The sequence below is a fragment of the Adiantum capillus-veneris genome, chromosome 19, assembly GCF_014529385.1.
Source record: "Adiantum capillus-veneris isolate H3 chromosome 19, ASM1452938v2, whole genome shotgun sequence".
Taxonomy (NCBI): domain Eukaryota; kingdom Viridiplantae; phylum Streptophyta; class Polypodiopsida; order Polypodiales; family Pteridaceae; genus Adiantum; species Adiantum capillus-veneris.
In genome coordinates this window covers 150,155,323-150,178,817 of record NC_140949.1, presented here as the reverse complement: position 1 = coordinate 150,178,817, position 23,495 = coordinate 150,155,323, and the positions used below count along the sequence as shown (strand labels likewise).

At 49.5% G+C, this 23,495-nt stretch overlaps 2 protein-coding genes across 4 annotated transcripts in view; one reads left to right on the top strand and one right to left on the bottom strand.

The window, feature by feature from the left end:
• Positions 1-23,495, top strand: part of LOC147435062 (aminopeptidase (DUF3754)) — a 126,524-nt gene that overhangs the window by 34,995 nt on the left and 68,034 nt on the right. The window lies entirely within an intron of this gene.
• LOC147435063 (uncharacterized) lies at positions 12,375-13,574 on the bottom strand. The gene has a single exon (XM_086490676.1). The coding sequence runs from the start codon at positions 13,572-13,574 to the stop codon at positions 12,375-12,377; it is 1,200 nt and encodes a 399-aa protein (XP_086346802.1).

The window sequence follows — 23,495 nt, the reverse complement described above, 5'->3', positions numbered from 1 at the left end:
CCTTGTAAGTTTAAAAGAGCCCTTTGGGCCACTCTTCCACAGAGTCTTGGAGAGAGTTGGACCCTCGGGAGTTGTATCTTAGGGGCAAGTGCGTCTTGGCTCGGAACTCTGTTGTGCTGTGGCGACTCCTCTCCCTCTCTCTAGTCAAGTTCAATAATTTTGCAGTTTCTGTTTGTGTGTTGCTATTGATTTCTCGTTTGGAGTGTCCAAGCCTGTAATTGTGGTATCAGAGCTCAGAACGATTCTTCTTCTACGGAGGACCCTATCCTTTTTGCAGCACACATGGGTTCTCGCGGAGAATCTGACATAGAGATACGACTGTTGGTCACCAGGGAGATGAAGAAAAGACGAAATTCAGCGTGGGAACTGAAGAAACCAACGAAGAATTTGACAAATTTCCAGCAGGGAAACCTCGACAAAGCGGAGTACAAACATCAAGTGCAGGTTGACACGTGCGTGAAACGATTGATCAAGTACTCTAAAGATCCGACTTGTGTGAAACACTTGAAGCATTACCCGATTGATGAGATTCACTTGAGAGAGGCCGTCGATTCTCCTCTCAAGACGGGAAGGAAGCTGAAAAAAGGCCGAGTGCGGAAAAGCGGAAACTGTACTCGTAGAAAGAGCTGGACATAGCTCTTAAAAAGAAGATGAACTAGTTAAGGAAAGACTTTAAGCATTCTTGGAAGAAAAGGAAACCAATAGATTTCCCCGATTACTTGGGGAGGAAGTGGACTTTCGAGGTAGTAAGCAGATACAAGAAGTGTGCTCTCTGTTGGTTTTGAGGATTTTTCGTCGTCTTCAGAGAGTTCTGGCAGTTTGTGGTTCTCTAGTTCTAGAAAGAATGAGAAAAGGCGGAAGAAGCAGAGAAAAAGCCAGAAAAGCATATTTTTGACAAAGTCTAGAAGGCATGGGAGGCGCCATCCAGCAGTTCAGAGGAGGAGAGCTTGTCCTCTTTTGACAGTGAGAAAAAGAATACGAAAACCAAGGAGTTTGAGGATGGGGGTCAAGCAATTAGGTTTGACACGTTTTTAGGCTACCAGGACACCCATCGAGCCCTTGAGTTCATACAACAGTTTGACGTCGCCTTCCTGGGAGGTCGGTTCTCAGAACGCTCCAAGCTGCGAAGGGCGGCATCTTACTTGAAAGGAAATGCGCAGACATGGTGGTCTACTCTTGTTAGGTGCAGCGGAATGATTGTTTGCGCTTTGCTCAAGATGAGTGCTCCGAACTGTGCTCAAGGTTCCTTTTTGTTCTTATGGAAGGTAAAGCCTCCCGTTCTTAATGAGCGAGTGCTATGATCACAAACAGAGTGAATGGACACTGTGCGTGCAAGTGTATAAGACTGAGAGATTGAGAGAGAAGAGAGGTACGACACCAGAGACGACGTAAAACCCTCCTTCGAAGTCCCCACTCTCGTCGGCGAGAGTGGTCTACTTATGATTGCACAATCTGGTACAAATGGAATGCATGAGACTGATGCAAGTCTAGGCTATGTCGATGATGACGACGGTGATGACGAAGTCGACCTAAGGGCTGAAATCTGCAATCTTTCTACTGCTGTCCAAAAACGCTATGGGCTGAAATCTGCGACTAGTCCAAAAACGCTGATTTGGGGGCTGTTTTCTGTGGGTCTTTGACGCTGAAAATCTGCAGGTTTAGGGCTGAAAACTGAGGTTCTTCATGGCTGAAAACTGAGGTCTTTACCGGGCTGAATCTGCTACACTTTAGGTGAATATTGCCGGTCTTAATCTGCTGCTGAAATCCAAAAACGCCAATGGAGTTGATGACCAAAAACGCTAGCAGTGGTTGATCCTTGCAAAAACGCTAGGTATGCTGGTTTCCAAAACGCTAGGGAGCTTGTCAAAAAACGCCAGATCTGATGCTTGCTAGGGCGATGACCTTCTTGCTAGAAAACGCTAGGCTGAACTGTTGTTGGCAATGGGTATCCGATGCATAAACGCTAGGGAAGGGGGGTCCTTTGCTTGGGGAAGGAAATTGCCACCAAGGTCTTGCTTGAGAAGATGCCTGCTGAGCTTGGCTCCTGTTGCCTCTTCTGCCATTTAGTGCTAGCTTTGGTTTGCTTATATATTTTCTTACCCAAATTGCCCTACCTACTTTTGTTGGAAAGTCACTTAAACTAATAAGTGAAAAATGTCAAAAATAGGGAAAATAGGCTAAAATCACTGGAAAATTCCCGTGATGGATTCTGATGGGAATACTGATGATCATGCTGTGTGCAACCAGAGGATATGCATCTACACTAAGTGAGTGGGAATGCACGGTCTACGAATAGACTCACAAAAGTGCCAGATCACTTCTAATCTAGACTGACTGGACTGACTGAACCCTTGTCGTACTGTAGCTTGTCCACGGACACATAGGGTTGGATGTGTCACGTGACAACTCTGTTGTTACGAAGAGAAGTACCGAAGTGTTACCATATACATGTGGTAGTAATGTGTGTGAACACACTTAGGACCACCGGGGTATTTTCCCTCACTAGGAGGTTTTTTCTCCCGTGCATTGTATATACACCCATCACTCTAGGGCTATCTTATCTTTCCATTGCACACTAAGTAATACACTCTCTATTGTGTGCCTTGATCTTCCTTCGTCTTCTCCAAGATGTAAGTGTTTCCCTGCAACCCTATTTCCAACAATTGGTATCAGAGCAGGTTGCGTCCTCCCGGGCTTAGTTGCTAACAGTTGCAACACACGCCTGCTTACTTTCTCTGATTTTTGTGAGCATTGGTGAGTGTCAATAGGTCGACAAATACTTCGGGGGAAACTTGTAGAGCTTGGTCTGCTCAGAATTTTCATTTGGGCTCATTTCGGCTATTTTGTGCAGGCTATTTCGTCATTTTGTGCAAAATTTTTGTCAATGCCATTTTCTGTATAACAGGTCCTTACAATCTTCTACGTTTGTGCGATATAGCACGTGTTGTTCCCGCTTCGTTTCTCCTCTTTTTCTCGAGCAGTTTTCACATCAGGTGTAGGCATTCACCATGGCTGACAACAACACTGATGTGTTCAAGATGTTTGCTGCTGAGGAGAGATTGGATGGGGACAATTATTCTATGTGGGCTTACATGATGCGACATGTCCTTGTGTCAAAGGGTATTTGGAATATTGTGCAAGGCATTGATGTATGTCCTGCCACCTGGTTCTGTGGATACAGGCGATGTTGTGGCAGGATTGCTTCTGTTAGAATTGTTTTGCCTACGGTTTAGTAGGCTCGTTGGGATGTAAGAGATTGGTAGGCTTATCAATGCGTTGTCTGTGAAGCGCACTTTTACTCCTCACATTCGTTCAACAAAATCTGCAAAACAGGCTTGGGATATTGTGGTAGGTCTTTATGCAAGTCGCAATGAGGCTAAAATTGCATTGCTGCATAAAGAGCTGGAGTCGAAGATTATGCATGAGGAAGATGAAATGGACACTTTCCTTACTGGTGTCAAGGCTATAAATGAGCAACTTATTTCTATAGGCGAAGTCATTTCTGACAGTTCCCTTGTGCAGATTGTTCTTGATGCTTTGCCAGATTCTTACCAGACTTTTGCTAGTACTCGGAGACTTATGACCCAAGGAAATTCTGAAGTTGTCAAGTTTGATGCATTATGCACGTTGCTGTTGCAAGATTCACTTTCCAAGAAAAACAGGGCTAAACAACGTGTAGTTGAATAGGCCTTTATTGCTGCTCAAAGAAAAAAGTGGTAACAATAATGCAGCCACTTCTCATGGTTCTTGTGTGAGTCGAAAGACACCTGTTCCTAATGCTTCTGCTCGCAACATTTTGTCTGGAAATTCTAGCGAAAAGAGCAAAAAGAAGATACGTTGCCATTATTGTAAAGCTAATGATCACTTGATCAAGCAGTGCTCTAAGTTGAAGGCAAAAGAGGCTAAGAAGAAAGAGTCTGATTCCACTACAAATGCATCTATTGTTGAGTCTTCTGTGAAAGTAGATTGTGATGCTGATGTTGATGTAGAATGGGCTTTTAGTGCAGAGCGCACTTATGATCCTTTTGTCTATCATGCATGTATGTTAGTTCTTGCAGATACTCACGTGTGGTACTTTGACAGTGGTGCTACAAAGCACATTACGTCTCATCGTGACTTGTACCTCTCTCGAGGATGTCGCTCACAGGAATCATTTGTGCAAACAATCCCTCTTATCCGGTTAAGGGAGTTGGAAAGATTGTGCTTACTGCTGCAAATGGTAGTTCTTTCACACGTATTGATGCATTATATGTACCTGAGATCAAGAAGAATCTTTTGTCTGTATCTGCACTTACTAGACTTGGTCTTGTAGTCAAATTTGTGGATGACAGATGTACAGTACATAATCTCAGTTTTGGTGATGAAATTATTGTATCTGACATCTTATGCCGTGGGTTGTATAAGCTCACTCTGTATGACAAGTGTGGGCAGAATTTTGCAAATGCAGTTGTGGATTCAAAGGCTATTTCAGATGCAAAACTTTGGCATGCACGTTTTGGGCATCTGAATTTTGCCAATTTTCTGCGTTTGCAGAAATCTGATATGGTTGCTTCTTTGCCGCCTCTTGAAGCACCTGTTAAACATGTTTGTGAAGGTTGTATTTTGGGTAAGATGCAGCGTTCGAAGTTTCCAAAGGATGGTTTGGTTAGGGCCACATGCAAGTTGCAGCTCCTGCATGGTGATGTTTGTGGGCCCATGCAGACTCCGTCCTTGGACAATTACCTTTACTTCGTGACTTTCATTGATGATTACTCCAGGCATGCATGGGTATATCCGCTTAAAGCGAAGTCCAAAGTGTGTTTTTTTTTTTTCTCTCTTTTCCGAGAAAGAGATCCTTCTATTAGTTAATGAAACTGCCCATAGGGCTACAACCACCTCTTCAAGAGAGGGCTACAACAACCATGATGGGGAGACTCTCCCAATGAAAAAACAACATATGTACAATGAGGCTAAATCAAGAGATGGGAGGAGGGAAAAGCCACACAGGTGGTCGGTAGTGCCATCGGAATACACCCTGGACCATGGTGTAGAAACGCCCAGGACGCCAGAGTCGAAGGGAAGCCTCTCTGCGCTGCGTCGGAGCTGCCCTGTAGTCTCTCGGGCTGTCCTCTGAGAGTGTGGATCAGCTCTAGCCAAAGATCGCGAACAGTCTCTGCTGGTGGCACAGGGCGAGCCTCAAAGATGCGGAAGCAACGGGCCTGCCAAATGAACCGGAGTGTCAGGCCACTGATGAGCTCCCAACACTCCTCTCTCTCACTGCACCACTCCTGTGGAGTAAGCTCTGTTGGCAGGCTGGAGTGCTGGTGGAAGATAGCTCAAACTGAAGTGCCGGGCCCGTGAGGGTAGACCAAGCCGCTGCTCCCCAAGTGTATTGTCGAGCCGTGGAGAGAGTAGGCATCAGCCGAAGAACACGAAGCCACACCAGTTGTTCCAAAGGACAGTCCCAAAGACAGTGACGCTGACTCTCCACAAGATGCTCACAAGCTGCACATGCGGCCGATAGACCACTATGCACTAGCCAGCTCCCAACTGCTTTAGCTCTGTGTCCGACCAGCCACTAAAACAAGGTGACTCGCCTCGGCTGTCTGGAATCCCACAACCTCTCCCAGAAGGCTGCCAAGAATTCAGCTGTGCGACTATGTGGTACATCACTTCTTGCTGGATCTTCTCGAGTTCTTGTATCAGCCAGGTAGGAACTTCCTTTGGTCTCGACGTGACACTCAGATAGCCCGAGCCAAAGTGGCTTGGCAAGTCATCACTCTTCCTTGTTCACAGGGAGGGCTTGGGATCATTGACCTAGCACAGCAGAGCAGAGCCCTTCTTGGGAAGTTCATAGTCAGAGGACTTCTTCCAGGTGAGGAGCCCTGGAAGGAGTTCTTGCTACAACGGCTTCATGCTAGGGTGCCTCAGGCTGGAGGCCCCTAGCGACCTTCCACCAGATGGATCTTCACAAAGATGCGCAAAGTTGCTTCGCTGTGAGTTTGCTTCGACAACACCTGGTTGGCCACTACTACTCTGCCAGCCAAAGAAAGTCGTGCTGAGCTCCAGTGTAACAACTTCCTCCTGATAGACAGGAGGAGGGAAGCAATCTGCTGCTCGAGAGACAAGTCCAAACCAACCAGCCCAAGTACCGAACTGCAGTCCCCGGGGGAATCCACCTAAAACCCTCTCCTAGCATCCAATCGGGCACAGGAGCACTACCAACCGAGAAAGCCACTGTCGTTCTCCAGTTGATCAGTGCGCCAGATGCACAACAGAAGGTCTCCAAAGCCTGCTCACACGTGTGAAGGTTGGCCTCCTGGCCATCTAAGTATAAGGCTGAGTCGTCAGCAAACTCAGTGTCCAATAGCTTATCTCCCCGTATAGGGAGTGCTAAGCCCCGTAGACCAACTTGCTGCGACACCAAAAACCTGCTCATCGCCTCAGCATAGAACAGAAAGAGGAAGGGGGCAAGAGGACAGCCCTGTCTGACCGAACGTGCGAGCATGAAGCGATCACCTCTACCTCCTGCCAAAAGTACCTGACTGTGTGTGTGTCTGCACAAAGCTGACACCCCTCTGATCCAAGGATCTGAGAAGCCCATCTTGCGTAGAGTGCCCTCTAGAAAGTCCCAGTCAACTCTGTCGTATGCCTTCTCAAAATCGAGAAGAAAAATCACCAGGTCCTCACCACGTAGCCGCGCTAGGGCAGAAGCCTCCCAAAAAGTAAAGATGTTGTCAAGGATACTGCGCTCCTTGACAAGACCTGTCTGAGTCCCATGTATAAGGCTCTCTAGAAGTGGGTGGATCCTCAAACTCAGAGCCTTGGCAAGAATTTTGTAGGTTGAGTTGAGGATTGTGATGGGGTGCCATTGTCGAATCTCATCCAAGGAGCCACCCTCCTTGGGAGTGAGGTAAATCAAACCCTCACTCATGCTGTCAGGCATCACTCCTGTGTGCAAGATGTACTGAAAAGCACTACAGAGATCTGGGCCAAGCAAGTCCCAGTACTCTAAGAAAAAATTGGGAGTCAACCCATCCTTACCTGGACAGCTACCATGGGGGAGGGCACTAAGAGCCGTGTGCAGCTCCTCAAGATGAATTGACAGCTCAAGCCTCTGACGCATCTCCTCAGTCATAAGGCAAGGCATCTGTGCCCACACCTGCTCCCTGCATGCATCCTGACGCTCTGACCGAGGCTCTGCAGACAGTAACTCACGGTAAAAGTCAGTAGCAGGGCTCAGAAGCAACTGACCCGTCGGGCCTCCTCAACTGACTGACCTTGGCATGCAAATGCCGAGGTCCCACTGTCTCGAAGAAAGCACTAGTCACTCTTTCGCCCACCTATGTCCACTGTGATGCCTGTCGATGGAAAGCAAACTCATGTCAGCGCTCCTCTGTGCTAACAAGCTCCTGGCGAGCCTGCTGTAGCTGCTCCTCCAACCAAGGACTGTCTGGATGCTGCTCCTGCATCCTCTGCAACGAAGCAATGCCCCGTCTAAGACGCTGCTCCTCCTCTCTTACTGCAGCCCGGCGAGCCAAAGACTCCTGGAGAAAGAAACAACTAATCTGAGCTAGTCTTGAGGCCACTCTGTCAGCAGGAGAATCCTGCCTGTCCAAGCTCTCTGCCCAGAGAGCCTCTACTCGCTCTCTGAGTGCAGAGTCCAGCAAGAACCTCTCTGGGATGCGAAGCATCGTGCTCCCCCTCCTCTGCCTAACTGCCACTGTGAGGATCACTGGTGCATGGTCCGAGAAGGAAGTCCCTGCCAGAATGCCAACTATTCCTCCCAAGTCACTGAAATGGTCACTAGTGTACAAGCGATCTATCCGCGATAGATTCACTCCTCCCACCCACTATGTGGTTCGAACGAGAGAAGGCAAGGCTGTCTGGGGGCCTCACAAAACTAGAGTGTTGCCACACATCCGAGACCCTCTAGAGTCATACAAAACCCCTCCCAAGCTGCCAGCTCAACTCCATGCACAGTAGCATGGCTACCACCAATCCTGTCTCATAAGGGTCCTCCAACATGTTGAAGTCCCCCCCTATGCACCAGTGTTTTGCCTGCGGCAGAGCCTCAACTATCTGTGACCAAAACTCTGCTCGTGCACTCGCCACATTGGGCGCATAGATGTTCAGGAAGCCCACAAGGCAACCTTGAACCTGCATAGTAATCCACTGAGCCCTGCGTGACACAATAATCCCTCTGCCCACAATGGCCTACTGCAAAGAATCCGCAATAGTCATACATACCCCAACCTGGATGTCTCCAGGTCCAAAAGTAGCTGACCAAAAAGTATCATATCGTCCACGCAAGAGCTGACCACAACGTCTAATGTGGCTCTCACACAGATGGTGCTCCTGAAGCATAAGGAGATCAATCTCTCCTCCCACAAGGCAGCGCTGAAGCTCCTGACGCAGTCGGCCCCGCTGACGCTGAAACTGGGGCCCACCAAGTCCCTGCACATTCCATGAGACGATCCTCATGGGGAGCTAGAGAGAATAGATGCTGCGGCCGCAACAACTAAGCGTGCTATCTTCGAGGCTGGCTTGGATCGGGAGTAATCCGCATCCGAGCGTCCTCTAGATAGGCGTGACTGCAACGAGTGCCTGGCCCAAGCCCAAGTAGAGCGAGCCGTCCGTAAAGCAACCTCCTCTGTCCAGGCGTCCTCATGAATGTGGACATAGCATGGCAAGCACTGCGTATCGGCAAAGAAGTAGACCACAATGTGTCTACATCCTGCTGTATCTGGCTGGGTCACCACAAACTTGGCCAGTGGCCACAAAGTCTGAAGCATGTCTGTAACTCCTAGTTCTCTTATGTGGTGAGAGAACTCTAGGACTTGTGTGTTTAACCACCCCAACACTGAGTCGAGAGTCCACTCAGTCTGGTCCCTGCTGCAAAGGGGGAAAGAGAAGCCAACCGCTGAGTCCAAGGCCTCTATCCCCCTAGCTGCAAGGAACAGAACATGGACCCTGAAGCAAGCTGCCTCATGGTTTGCTGATGGGTCACCGAGAAAACGTGTGAAGTCGTAGTCGAAGAAGTCCCATCGGCGCCGCAAGTCGATGCTCGTTAGACCACGAGGGATAGCTGCAAAAGGAGACGTTTGTACCTGTAGAGGGGGTCGCAAGAAAGTCTGTCCCTCTCTCGCCAAGCGACTCGTGGCATAGGTGCTGCCAAGAGATCTCCTAGCAGCCAGAGATGGCCCTGCCCCCTGGGTCGGCTGTGGAACTGGAGCGGTAGGGGGGGGGGGGGGGTAGGAGCAGGGGTAAGAGGTGGAGAAGAGGGGCGGGGGGGAGCGGCAGTGGTAGAGGGGTGGGGGGAGGAGGCGGCGGGAGCAGGAGGCGGGGGGGAGGATGATGAGGAGGGGGGGAACTCTGGGGGGGGGGAGGGGCTGTCGAGGGTGAAGCTGAGGTGGGGGCTGAAGCAGGGACCTCATCCTGCTCAAGAGGACGAAACGGTTCCCCGTGGGAACCCACTGCTGCTAGGCAGGCGCCTGCGGACCACTCTGAGTACCAGGCTGTCGCTGTGGCCCCTGCCGTCGTCGACCACGGACTTGCTGCCATCCCTACTCCGCTGGAGCCCCAGGCTCGGAGGGAGGCTTTGCATGTGTGCGCTGTGTGTCTGCCTATGGCTGCTGGCCAGCCCTGGCAGGCTGGGGCTGAGTCTGTGGTGTAGGTCGAGGCCTCCTCCGTGGACAGGCCTTCGCAAGATGGCCCATCTGTCGACAAATGAAACACTGGTTCGGTCGCGTGTCGTCTCTCTCTTTCAGATCAGTTGTTATTGAAGTGCTAAAAGTCTGTTCAGTCTGTTCTTTTCTATTGGCACGTGGTGCCCGTCTTGTGATAGAGTGAATAATCTCCGACATCCCCTGGGACGTACGCACTTGACATGTAATTGTTGTGTACAAGGCCATAATCCCTCATATGAACTCTACAGACGCTCCCAGCTGCTGTAATCTGCGCATCAATCTATCCCTCAACTGTATCAAAAGCTTTGCGGAAATCAACAAAGCTACAATAAATCCTCCTCCCATAAAATCTACCCTCCTTAATAATAGCTCGTAATGTGAGAATGTGATCTAGGGTAGAGAAACCCCTCGAACCAGCTTGGCCTAGCACTCAGATGCCCTCTCTTTCTGCACATCTTCTTAGCTCGTGCGCAATGATGGATGCATATAATCTGGTTAGTGTGTGTCCAAGTGTGTGTCGAATCATGATAGTACGGTAATTCCTAGGCAAAGTAGGGTCCCCAGATTTGAAAATAGGTGCAATCGTGGACATGCTCCAAGTATCAAGGAAACCCTCACACATAGCTCTACTAAAAATATCAATGCAAGAAGATGAGCCAAAAGATCCTTCGCATGTATAAAATGCTCAGCTACCAAGCCGTTATGGTCGTATGAACTCTCAGTCTTCATCCTATCAATAGTCTTTTTTACGATTTCTGCAGTAAAGGAAGTTCAAGTGCGTGGTGGATCGGGTAATAACTTCTGGTCCGGGGCCATGTAGAGAGAAGTAGCATACTCATCCCATATGTCTGTAGGTTTATTAGCTGCTGCTGGGAAGTGCCCACGAAACAATCTCCAAGCCTCACCGGAGTCTTGGCTCAAGAATAATTGATATAAATATCTCTCCAGCTGAGTGAGGTAAGCTCTCTTCTTTCATTGCACAAGGTGCCGAAAGGTAATCCATGACTGTCTATGAGTGGTGCCCATGAGTACCTCCCTCAGTAGTCTTTTGTCTCTCAACGCTCATCATACCAACTGTCCTCGGGCATCTTCTCAGAGCAAGGTCTCTCTGAAGGGCGGCTCTGTGGGAAGGCCTGTGCTACTGCATCATGTGGTGTGTCTATCAGCACCTGTGTGAGCTCATGAAGAGCGTGCATTGGATCCTCCATGCTCATCAATATAGATAGAGTGTATCTCCCTCGTAAATGTATAGCGAGTGGGCCTGGGACGGTGCAACTATATCGTAAGAGAAACTAAGCGAAAAGTGAGGACATGATCCACTACCACCCCAATTGGCCTAGGGCCCACCACAAAATCATCAAGTATATGGAATGAAACTGGGTGTAGTCATGACATAATCCACTGTACTAGCTCCATGACGATGGGGGAAACAAGTGAAACTGCCTGACTTAGGGAATCTTCCAATACCATTCAGGATGGCTAAACCATGTGCACTGTCCATGTTAGTAAGAAATCTGTCATACTCCGTCTTCTCTCTATCATGTGAGACTCTGCCCAGACCCATGTTAGTGGTATCAAGCTCTCTCAACATCTCCGCAGAGGTGTCATAGAAGACTAACTGGCACTACGCTATCCTGGCGTTGAGATCTCCCAAAATCATGATATCACCATCCCTCGACAATTCCCGTATACACATCGAAAATAGTAAATGGTGATTTCCCTCTAGGCTTGCATAAGCTGAAGTACTAGGTGCAAAATAGCATATAGCAATATATAGGTATCTGCCAGTCTCAAGCCTCAATCTCACCCACATATGTTTGGCCTCAGTCTCACCCACATATGCCTGCCAAGATCATCTTTGCGAGCAATGTGTATCATCGGCTGTAACTTCTCCGTGTAAAGTAGAGACTATCCGCCAGGGCGGACCCTCGTCCCCTGAGCTCTAACATGTGGTAAACTCTATCCAGGTGCGTGATGGGTCTGCGAGTAAAATACAATGTCCCTCCTAGTGAAGCTGTCCTCAAACGCCCATTTTACTCGGATGCATACAGCCTAGCCAATGTGTGACCAACCATGATGGTGCGATAATTTCCAGGAATCATGGGATCTCCTGATTTGAAAATAGGTACGATTGTGGACATACTCCAAGTCTCAGGAAAACCCTCATACATGGCTCGATTAGACATCATAGCAAGAAGTTCTGCAAGCATATCTCTTGCATGGATGAAGTACTCTTCTACCAGACCATCATGGTCATGTGCTCTCCCTGTCTTCATCCTGTCAATGGCTTTCCTTACCCTCTCAGCCGTAAAGAAAGTACATGTCTCAGGGCATGTCTCCGGTGGGTTTGGCAAAGGTGGCTGCCCTGATGCTGTGTAGAAAGATGTGACATATTGCCCCCATGTCTTTGTGGAGGTGATGGCGCCGCGAGAGAGAGAGAGAGAGAGAGAGAGAGAGAGAGAGAGAGAGAGAGAGAGAGATTTTTTAACGTCTATAAAGAGGCCGAAATCGGCCTATGAGACAAATCAAAGTACATGAGGTGGGTGTCCTCTGTGTATCCATAAAGGATAAAAGGGTACAAAAGTAAAAGTAAACTATCCTGTGTAATGTGTGGAGGGAGGTGATACAAAGAGGGTGGGGGTGGAGCTCCCAAAACTGGGGGAGAGATGCAATCCTATATGTTGGGGTAAATACAATCATGAGATGCTATCCTATCTCTAACTCTTCCAGTCCCATAATCAGGGTGTAATACATGATGCATGGATGGGTAGGGTGCGGACAATCCGCGTAAGATGGCGGCTGGGATCTGCAAAAGCCCGAGTACGTCGCTCCTCCAAGGATCTGTAGTAGTGCTCCTGGATCTCTTGGATCTCTCTGTTGTAGGCGGGGTGCCCTACGTCCATGCGTGCATGGGCGTCTGCAAGCTCGGACCTCCTCAGCTTGCTGAAGAGTCACTCCTCTCTGGGTGGTCGAAAGTGATGGTGTTGCTATGGTCCTCTGGAAAAAGTCCGTGAGCTGTGTTTGGCGCTCGTCTCTCATCCCTAGTGCTGCCTGGAGGAGGGAGTCCTGATGCTGCTGTGCCTCTATGAGGAAGCGGCCGAGTTGTCGCTGGTCTCTGGACTCAAAGATCTGATGTAGAGTGGGCTGATCTGCAAACAAGGTCAGATATCTGCCTCTAATCTCCTCATATGCTCTACATCTGCATACGTAATGCTCCTCGCTCTCAACCTCTGCTGTGCAAAGTCTGCATAGCCTCTCTGCTCTGGGGACATGTGCCGCTCTCCCTGCCTCAATCTCTAGCTGGTGTGATGATACTTTGAGCTGTCCGATGGCGATCCGTTCTCTATGTGGCATATAGACATCCATGTATCTCGGTCTCTGGATGAAACCATCTGCTACAATAGTGAGGAAGTGGTCTCTGTAGTACTGCCTCTTCGTGGGAAGAGGCTCTCTGGGTGTGATCCATGTCTCCCTGATGTATAGCTGCCAGAGATCCTGTCTGAGAACTCGATTCCTCTTGATGTGTGAGAGGCGTATGTGAGGGGAGTCGGGATCATACTGAAAAGGGGGCAGATCCGTGATGTCCAAGCCATGGGATGTAAACCACTCTATGACCTGTGAGTACCATGCCCTCGTGTCCCCCTCCTGATGCAGCTGTATTGATGCCTCAAAAGCTCTGCGGGTGAGTCTGTCTGGTGGGAGCTCTCGCATGCGCTGTATGAAACAAACTGTCTGAAAGAGAGCCTCTACTAGCATCGGTGGGGTAGCTAGCTCTGCTATGATGATATCATGTGGTACTGAGGGTTTGCTGTGGAGCAAACGGGAGATCATGATGATCTGTGGGCGCTCTATCTGTGTCCATAGGGATGCGGATAGCATTGGAGCCCATACAACGGCTGCATACATCATGGCAGGTGTGACTAGAGTGTCAAAAAGCCACCCCTTGGTGCGGGGCTTTGGAAGTGGGCCTGATGGCATCTGCGCTCCAAGGTGGCCAGCGCTGCATATCCTCGTGTAAGCCGGTCTCGGGCTGCCTGTGCCATGAAAATCTACCAGTGGTGCCAGTGAAAGTCACCCCCAGGTACATATTATGCTTTATGCTGATGATATCATCCTAGTTTCTGAGACACAGGAGGGACTACAGAGCCACCTACGAGCCTTGGATGATTTCTGCACACATCGAGGGCTCACAGTGAACCTTGGCAAGACCAAGGGCATGATCTTTCACACCTCCAGGACAGTGCGGAGCCGAGCAGTACTCACAATAGCAGGCGGGCAGGTCGATGTGGTTGATTCATATGTATACTGGTATACCTGCCAAGTCTGATCCCGCCCCTCCTGCGCGTAGAATGTAATCTGATATCTCGTCGATGTAGAGACCAAATAGAGTCGGGGAGAGGGGACATCCTTGCTTCACACCAATAGTGCTAGCAATGGAATCCGATAGTCCACCTGGGCAGCGCACTCTATCAGAGACCTGTGCGTATAAAGAATGAATGGCCCATATCATCTCAGATGCTATCTGTAGCTCCTGAAGGCGCTGGAAGAGTCTCTCTCTAGGGATAGTGTCAAAGGCCTTGCGGAAATCCACAAAGCAGCAGTAGAGTCTCCTCTTCCGTGCTTTCGCTCCATCGATCAGGCAGCGAAGCACGAAAATGTGGTCGATAGTCGAGAAAGTGCGTCGAAAGCCTGCCTGTCCTAACGCTCGTATCCCTGATGCCTCTGCATGCGTGCTAAGCTCTGCCTCAAGAACAACCCCATATAGTTTGGCCAGTGTGTGGCCAATCATGATAGTCCTGTAGTTCCCTGGATCCAGGTTGTCGCCAGACTTGTGGATAGGCACGATGGTGTGCATAGTCCACTCCTCTCGTAGTCCCTCAACCAAGGCACGGTTGAAGAGACGTGCTATCAAGGGGGAAAGAGTGTCTGCTGCATATATCAAGTGCTCACTCTGTAGTCCAGTGTGATCTGCTGATCGGCCATGCTGAAGGCGTCGGATGGCCCTCTCCACCATGCTAGATGTGAAGAAAGTCGAGGTGGTAGGTCGAGGATCAGATGGCTCTGGGATCAGTGGCTGCCCAGGTATCTGGTACAAGCGCTCGGCATAATCATGCCAAATCTGGGGGTCCTCCAGGGGGGTGGTGGGGCGTGGCTCTCTCAGAATCCTCCATGCTATGGCGCAGTCTATACTCATAAGAAGGTGGTATAGCTCAAGCTCCTGTGCCTCCTCGAAGGCCCGCCGTTTACGGCGTGTGATGGCCTTCATCTGTCGTCTGACCTTGCTCTCAGTAATCTCCTCTAAGGCTCGTCGAGCCCGTAGCTGTCTGTATAGATCTCTGCACTCCCCGTTGTACCAGCGATTCTGGGGCATCGTCCCAGAGGGGGGGGGGGGGGTCGGCCACTGTGGGTAGTGTGTGGAAAGCAGCTGAGGGCTGAGGTGTGTAGAACTGCTGAGAGCTGGCTAGTGAGTGTAGAGAGTTGTGTGTCTGGGTCGAGAGTGTAGATCCCCTCATATACATGTGATGAGTAAACGTGGGCTAGCTCATGTGTGAAGTGTATAGTGGTGTATGGTGTGGATGTAGGTGGTGTATGTGAGATGGGTGAGCCAGTGAGAGAGAGGGCGAGATATGCGTGGTCAGCCCCAATAGGCAATGGTGGGATGGTGAAGGATGTGAGTAGGTGGGATGTCTCTCTCAAGCCAATGATGTAGTCCACTGTACTACCTCCGCTGGCTACTGATGGCAGTATACAAGTCAGGCCGCCGGATGATGGCCATTGCGCCATCCGGTTATAGATAACGAGACGGTGCTGTGATCCCAAGCGAAGTAGGTGCCTCCCATATGGTGTGGGTGTGGTGGTATCACTAGAGATCCTCTCTGCCCCCGTGTCCTCCATAGTGGATAGTAGCTCTGGGTCGTCGAAGTCGTAAATATCACACTGTCTACTCTGTGTCCTGGCATTGAAATCCCCCGTGAGGAAGACTTCACCCAGTCTAGAGTACTCCATGATCTCGTCCCTAAGACATGCATATGGTGAGTGTGTATCATCCTCCTCCTCTCCTCCGTGTGTGTGTACCTCCTCTGTCTCCCCTCCACCTGTCTGTGCAAACCTGGAGCTGCTAGGTGCAAAGTAGCATACGGCGATGTAGAGGATGTGCTCCTCAGATAGCTCAATCCGTATCCACATGTAGCGTGCCTCTGGATCGCGTGCTACTATCTATATCCTGCTATGAAGTGAGCGGCGGTAGAGGACTGCTACTCCGCCAGATCCTCTAGAAGTGTTGTGCCGTGTACACTTCCTGTGTGTAGACTCCCATTGGTAATCCTGTACTCGGGGTAGGCCTCTCTGAACTCTCGTGTGTCTCTGTGAGGAGAATGATGTCTCTACCATGCATCACCTCTTCCAGTCTCCCTGGATGTGTCCACAAAGAGCCATTGCAGTTCCAAACTGCCATGTGTATCTCCTCGTATAGTGTCTCATAGGCCGTGAGTCCCTATGCTACGGCTTTGCCATCAATGATGACGCGACCATCGCGATAGGAGGCCCGTTTTCCTTCTTTGCGTGCTTGTTGTATGCGAGGCATGCATGCTCTTCTATGCTCTACTTGCATCCTTGTGAGGTCATCATCTAGGTAGATGGGGGGGCCCGTGAGACCTCGTAAAATTAGGGTCCGTGCTTCCTCCGATGAAAATTGGAGGATAAGAGGCCTCTTCTTGATGGGGTCTTTGCGGGCTCGCCAAGCTTTGGTGAAGGGGGTTGATTCCTCTATTTTGTATCCAAGAGTGGTACATAAAGTCTTGCCATCTTTGTTGGGGGTGGAGTCCTTCACTTCTTCAATGCCGGTGACTTGTATGTTGAGGCGACGGGCATGGCGCATTTTTTCCTCTTCGAGGGTGGTGTGTACAAGGAGAGCTTCTTCCTTGTGTGCATCCTCTTTTGCTTCTTTCTTGACGTTCTTCTTGACCACTTCTACCCATCCCTCTTTCGTTGCTTCGAGAGTGTCTTCCAAGCGTTCGGTGAGGGCTTTAGTGAGCTCCTCTTTAATGGCCTCTTTGGTTTCATTATTGATTTCCCCTTCTTCGGGGGTGAGGGAAGCGATGGAGGCCTTGAGGATGGCCATTTGTTCTTGCATTTCCTCCTTCTCCTTTTTCCATTCCTCTTGGGTTCCTTTCCACTTGTCGGTCTCCTTCTTGTGCTCTTGTTCTTTAGTCTCTTTCTCCTTGGTCCATTCTTCTTTTTCCTTATGCAAGGCTTCCACCTCTTTCTCAAGCTTGGAGAGGCGGTTAATGATAGTGTTGATGGTGGAGTCCACCAACTTCTTCTTGTTCTCTTTGATTGCGGTGTGGAGTTTGTCGTCCATCTTGGCCATTTCTTCTTTGGTCACTCCTTTCGCCATGTCGGGCCCGTCTCGGTGTCGGTTTGCACAAAGCACCTGTTCTGTACTTTTGAAAAAGTTGCAAGAATTGCAAAATCTCTGTGAAAAATTGCAGAAATTGTATTTTTGAAAACTTCTTTCTCACAGAATTCCTGTGTGTATGGCTGGACCTGCATTCCTGGAAAAGGGCCTGCGTGTAGGGCTGGACCTGTCCAAGCTTGGTGTGAGCAGTCAAAAATGCAGCAGGTACTCAAAAATGAGCCCGCTGCTGACCAGGTAGGGGCCTGGGGAGGGTGCCGCTGGCGCGAGCTGGGGGGGGGGGGGGGAGTGGCGCGAGCCTGTGGGACGAGAGAGAGAGAGAGAGAGAGAGAGAGAGAGAGAGAGAGAGAGAGAGAGAAGGAGAAGGAGAAGGAGAACGTCTTCAAAAGGCCAAAATGACCTATGAGACCAAAAAGTTACAATTGTTGAATCTCATACCATGTCTGAGTACAGAAATTACCAAGTTACAAGGTTACCAAGTTACAAAGAACTAACACTAAAACACTAAGGCACTAAGGAGAGGGGGGTTTGTGGGTTCAGATGAAATCTCTCATCAGTCGTCGCTGTCGGATCTCATCGACTTCCTCCATGGTCAGAACTCTGGTTGGGCGTCTTGCATGTCGAGCTAGAGTGATCTGTATCTTCTGTTGCAACCTTCGTCGGTATGGGAGACCCCCCGAGGTCGTGGACGTCTGGATCTACCAAGTTCAGTGGCTCTGTCAAGAGGTGGCGGTTGATCTTGCTGATGGACTCGCTCAGTACTTCTTTGCATTTTTGGATGGCATCCTCCACCAGGTCATCCTTGCTATTCGGCTTTCTCATGATTGAGAGGCCGCGACAAGGGGGGGGGGGGGGAGAGGGGGTACCGGAGAGAGGAAGAGTTTTTTTTTTTTCCTTCTCTCTCTCTCTCTCTCTCTCTCTCTCTCTCTCTCTCTCTCTCTCTCTCTCTCTATACGCGAGCAGACCTATTCTCTCTCTACGCTCTCGGATTTTCTCTCTCTACGTATTCTCTCTCTACCCCTCAAATCCATCCACTCTCTCTCTACGCCTAAATTTCTCTCTCTCTTTACGTTAGGAAAGACCACTCTCTCTCTACGCTACAACTCCCTCCTCTCTCTACGCTCGTGCAAAAGGGGCCATTCTCTCTCGGGGGGGGGGGGGGGGGGGGGGAGCAAAGGTTAGGTTAGGGTTTCGGGGAGCGGGTTGCAGAGCGCGCGAGGGCGGGTGCAGAGGAGCCGCGAGCAGGGGCAGTACAGAACAGCGCAAGCAAGGGGGCAGCGGGAGGGGGGGGGGGGGACAGCGGGAGAGAGGCCTTTGGCTGCGGGTGGGCGCGAGGGCGGGTGCAGAGCAGCCGCGAGCAGGGGTGGTGCAGAACAGTGCGAGCAGAGGGGGGGGGGGAGGACAGGCGAGAGAGAGAGAGAGAGAGAGAGAGAGAGAGAGAGAGATGAAATGAAATGAAATGTTATATTAACATCATCAAAAGGCCAAAGTGACCTATGAGACCAGAAAGTTACAATGCGGTGTATCTGATACAATGTCAGATTAACAAAATATACTACGGAATCCTAAACTAAGCTGATAGGTGTGAAAGGTGAAATGGCGTGAAATGTGTGAACTAAGCAGTACAATGTGTAGACAATATGGAGGGAAGCAGAGATCCATCTTCATCTGCACTCTGGACGACGAAAAAGTATGGCTCGAATCCTTTGCTGTAGCCTCCTTCGAAACTGTGTAGCTCCTCTTCTCCATTGGGGTACCGATGCCCCTACCACTTTCAACCGATTCATGAAAGATCTTTGCAGAGAGAAATTTGGATGCCATTAATTGGTACCACGCATGACAAGAAGCACAGTTGACCGCGCACCTAGAGGAAGCCGAGGATGGCAGGCCCCTTTCTTTCAATTGAACCGACTTCCAAGACAAGCTCAAGGCGCGGTTTATGCCACCACAGCACGGTTGAAAGACGATTGGCACAGTCTCAATATAGTTGTTGTAGCACCTTGCCCCTTTTTCTTCTCAATTAAGCATTCTGCATATGTGACGTTCCTAGAAATCTTCCATTGCCATGGTCCCTTAATTTCCCCATTGCCAAAAATTCCACTTGGCTGCAGGTCATCACTCATAATTACTGTATCCGTCTAGATCTCCCTAGCTCCAATGCTCGGTCTATGAGAATGCCAGTAGTGCGGGCAGACCTCTCCACTGTTGGCTGCTCCTCTGTCTGTTCTTCTGGGTGTACAATATCTAGTGTAAAGAAATCTGTGATCTGTCTCTGGGGTTGTCTCTCTTCAGCTCTCCTTAGTAAAGTTTCTCTATGCCTGTGTAACTCAAGTAGAGAGAGAGAGAGAGAGAGAGAGAGAGAGAGAGAGAGAGAGAGAGAGAGAGAGAGAGAGAGAGAGAGAGAGAGAGAGAGAGAGAGAGAGAGAGAGAGAGAGAGAGAGAGAGAGAGAGAGAGAGAGAGAGAGAGAGAGAGAGAGAGAGAGAGAGAGAGAGAGAGAGAAATGAAATGATATATTAACGTCTACAAGAGGCCAAAATGACCTATGAGACCAACTGATTACAATGATGAGTCTAGTACCAAGTCTGGGTACAAACAAGAAAACTACAAACAAAGAACTGATAGGAGTGCTACCGACTCCTATGGGTGGCTGGTAGGCTGAGCAATGGTATCACCATAAAGGTACAAAGTGGGGATAAGTGTCACCATGATACAATATAGCAGTAGCATGAAGCCTATCCCGATCGACATTCTGGGTGTCGTGCTAGAATCCTGTGGATCCTCTGCCGCAATCTCCGCCGGTGCTGCGTGGCTCCCCTCCTCAGTCGCGGTCGTCTCGATCTCCCTAACTCTGTAGCTCGATCAATGAGAGTACCGCTGATGTGTGTATGGGTGGGAACCGAGCTCTCTGGTGGTGGTGTCCCCTCTGACTCTGTGGTACTCAGACTGAAGAAATCTGAGATGCGTCTCTGGGACTGTCTCTGTCTTTGCCCATTCAATAGAGCGTCTCTATGTCTCTGAATCTCAAGTAGGAATAATCCGAGACATCTTTGATCCTGATATCTCATGGCTCTGTCTAACGAGTCAAAACCATCTCTGAATAGACAATGAAAGCGTCCCCGTATCTCATAGTAGACTGTGCAGCGACATATGTAGTGAAACTCTGTCTCTGGCTCTGCATGGCATAACTGACATATCCTACTGTCTGCTGGTATGCCTCTGAATCTACCTGTCTCAATCCCAAGCTGGTGTGAAGATGTGCGAATCTGGCCAATAGCACATCGTAACCTATGAGATAGATGTGTGTCCATGTAACTGGGCCGTGTGACAAATCCGTCTGTCGTGAGTTGAAGAAGATGTTCTCTATAGAAAACCCTCTTCGTACCCAACTCCCGTGATGGTTCTATCCATGTCCTCTTGCTATCAAGCTGGATAAGATCCTGCCGAATGAGTCTAGTAGTCTCCATCCGTGTAAGAGCCAAGGATGGTGCATCAAGAGAATACTGGAAAGGGGGCAGCCTGTCCATGCTGAAACCATGGCTCTGAAACCATGAGCTCATCTGTGCATACCAACATGATGTATCTCCCTGTAATGCCAGCTGTCTGGATGACTCGAAAGCAAGCCTGGCATACCTGTCCCTGGTGGTGTCCCATAAGCTGTGTACAAATGATAGTGATCTGGTGAGTGCCTCAACCTCCATAGGTGGGGCAGCCAGCTCCGCTCGTATGATGTCATGTGGGACTGAGGCCTTGGCTCTAATCAGCCTAGAAATCATAGATATCAGGGGTCTCTCCATATTAGTCCATCCAGCACTGTCAATAGACGGTCCCCAAACCTGAACCGCGTAGTGCATAACTGAAGCGACCAAAGTATCGAAAAGCCAGAGCTTTGTTCGAGGTTCCTGGAACTGAACTTGCGAACAAATCCTCTCTAAACCACCTAGGGCTGCATAGGCACGAGTCAATCTAGTGTCTGCTGCCACTTTCAGTGTGAACCTCGGTCCACTAAAGACCACCCCAAGATATGTGTATGCATCAGTGTACTCCATACTGTCCTGTCCATATGTGAAAGTAGGTGCTGATCTCCTAACCCACTGTGGCGTGGTATTAAATACCAGGACCTTGGTTTTACCAAGGTTGACAGACAATCCACTATCCTCTGCAAAACTATGCAATGCGTCCAAATGTCTCTGCATACCCTCTGGCGATTCTGATATCAACACGATATCGTCAGCATACAATAAAAGAGGGATCCATGTCCCTGCAAGCTGAGCACCTCTATCTCCTCCTCTGTCAATATAATCAGAGACCCCATCAACATACATACCAAATAAAGTAGAGGACAGTGGGCATCCCTGTTTCACTCCGATGGTGGAGTGAACTATGTCGGATATCCCCTCTGATGTGCGTACATGACCCATCACTGAACTGTACAATGCCATGATCCCCCACATCAGCTCTGTGGGTACCCCCAATTCCATAAGCCGGTGCATCAATCTGGCCCTCGGCACTGTGTCAAAGGCTTTGCGAAAATCCACAAAGCTGCAGTATATCTGTCTACCATGTGCTCGACCCTCGTCAATGATAGCTCTGAGTGTAAAGACATGATCTAGTGTGGAGAAACCCCTTCTGAAACCAGCCTGCCCAGGTGCTCGTATGCCCATAATCTCTGCCCAACTGCTCAGCCTATGCTCGAGGATGGATGCATATAACCGTGCCAATGTGTGTCCTACCATGATAGTACGGTAATTCCCCGGCACTGTGGGGTCACCTGTCTGGAAGATAGGTACAATAGTAGATAATCTTCAAGACTCAGGGAGACCCTCACACATGACACGGTTGAATAGCCGTGCAAGCATCTCTGCCAACAAATCCCCAGCATGTATAATGTGCTCTGCTACCAAACCCTCATGATCCTGTGCCCGTCTGGTCTTCATCCTGTCAATGGCCTCCTGTACCATCTCAGTGGTAAAGAAGGTGCTCGTAGCCGGACATGGCTGTGGTGGGTCTGGTAATGGTGGTTGTCCAGGTACAGTGTATAAAGATGTTGCATACTGCCCCATATCTCTGTAGAAGTAATCACTGGTGGGGGAGACTTCTCATGGAATAGACGCCAAGCCTCTCCTGAATCTCTACTAAGGAAGAGCTGATATAAATCTTGCTCCATCTGGACCAAGAAAGCTCGCTTCTTCCGCCGCACTAGTCGTCGTGTAGCAATGCGAGACTGTCTATAGGTGATCACTCCCAATGTAAGGTCCCGCTGTATCTGAGCTCTCCTCTGTCGACATTCCTCATCATACCAGTTGTTCTGAGGCATGTGCCCAGAGCGACGTCTCTGCCCAGGCTGAGTGTGTGGATATGCCTCTGTCGCTGCCCCATGTAATGTCACTGTCAGCATAGATGTGATCTCCTCCACTGTGTATACTGGCTCTGATGGGCATAAAAGCCTACGTATCTCCTCTACATAGACTGAGTCAGTCTCTGGTGTAAAAGTATAGCGTGTATGTCCACCACCCCGTGAGGCCTGAGATGTATTGTACTCAAAGGAGACTGATAATGTTAAAAGTGCATGATCTACTGCTATCCCAACTGGCCTGGGCCCCACTGTGAAATCCTGAATGTGAGAGATAAAGCTCGGATGTGTCAGAACATAGTCTACAGTGCTGGACCCATGTCTATGTGGAAAACAAGTAAAACCTGTAGACAATGGGAAAGTCGTTAAGCCATTCAGTATGGCTAAACTGTGAGTAGTCGTCATCTCTCTCAGGTATCTCCCATACTCTGTATGCTCTCTGTCGTGTGAGCATCTCTCAAGTCCCAACTCCTCTGGCTCTAGCTCTCTAAGCATATCCTCTGATGTGTCATAGAAGACTGTCTGTGAGCTGCCTGTACGGGCATTGAAATCCCCCAGGAGTATGATGTCTCCATCTCTGGAGAACTCCCAGATATCACCATCAAGTACAGAGTAAGGAGACTGTCCTCTGGGTGAAGCATATACTGAAGTGCTAGGAGGAAAATAGCATATGGCGATGTACAAGAAACGTCCAGTCTCTGCCCTCAGCCTCACCCACAAGTATCTGGCCTGATCATCTCTCCGAACTATGTGCAATAGTGGTTGGAGCTCCTCTCTGAAAAGAACTGCTACACCTCCTGATCCTCTAGTCCCATGCGCAGTTCTGGTGCATGTCCTACAAGCTGTCTCCCATCTGTATCCTGATATGTGCGGCATCAACTGTCCTGGAGCCTGATGAGTCTCTGAGTAGAAAACAATGTCTCTGTCTCTGAAGCTATCCTCAAAGGCCCCCACATCAAGTCTATACGAACCATTACAGTTCCAAACTGCCATCCTGAGAGTGGTCCCATAGGTCTCGCACCGTCATGTAGAGCGGTGCTCTGTAAACACTACTCGTCCATT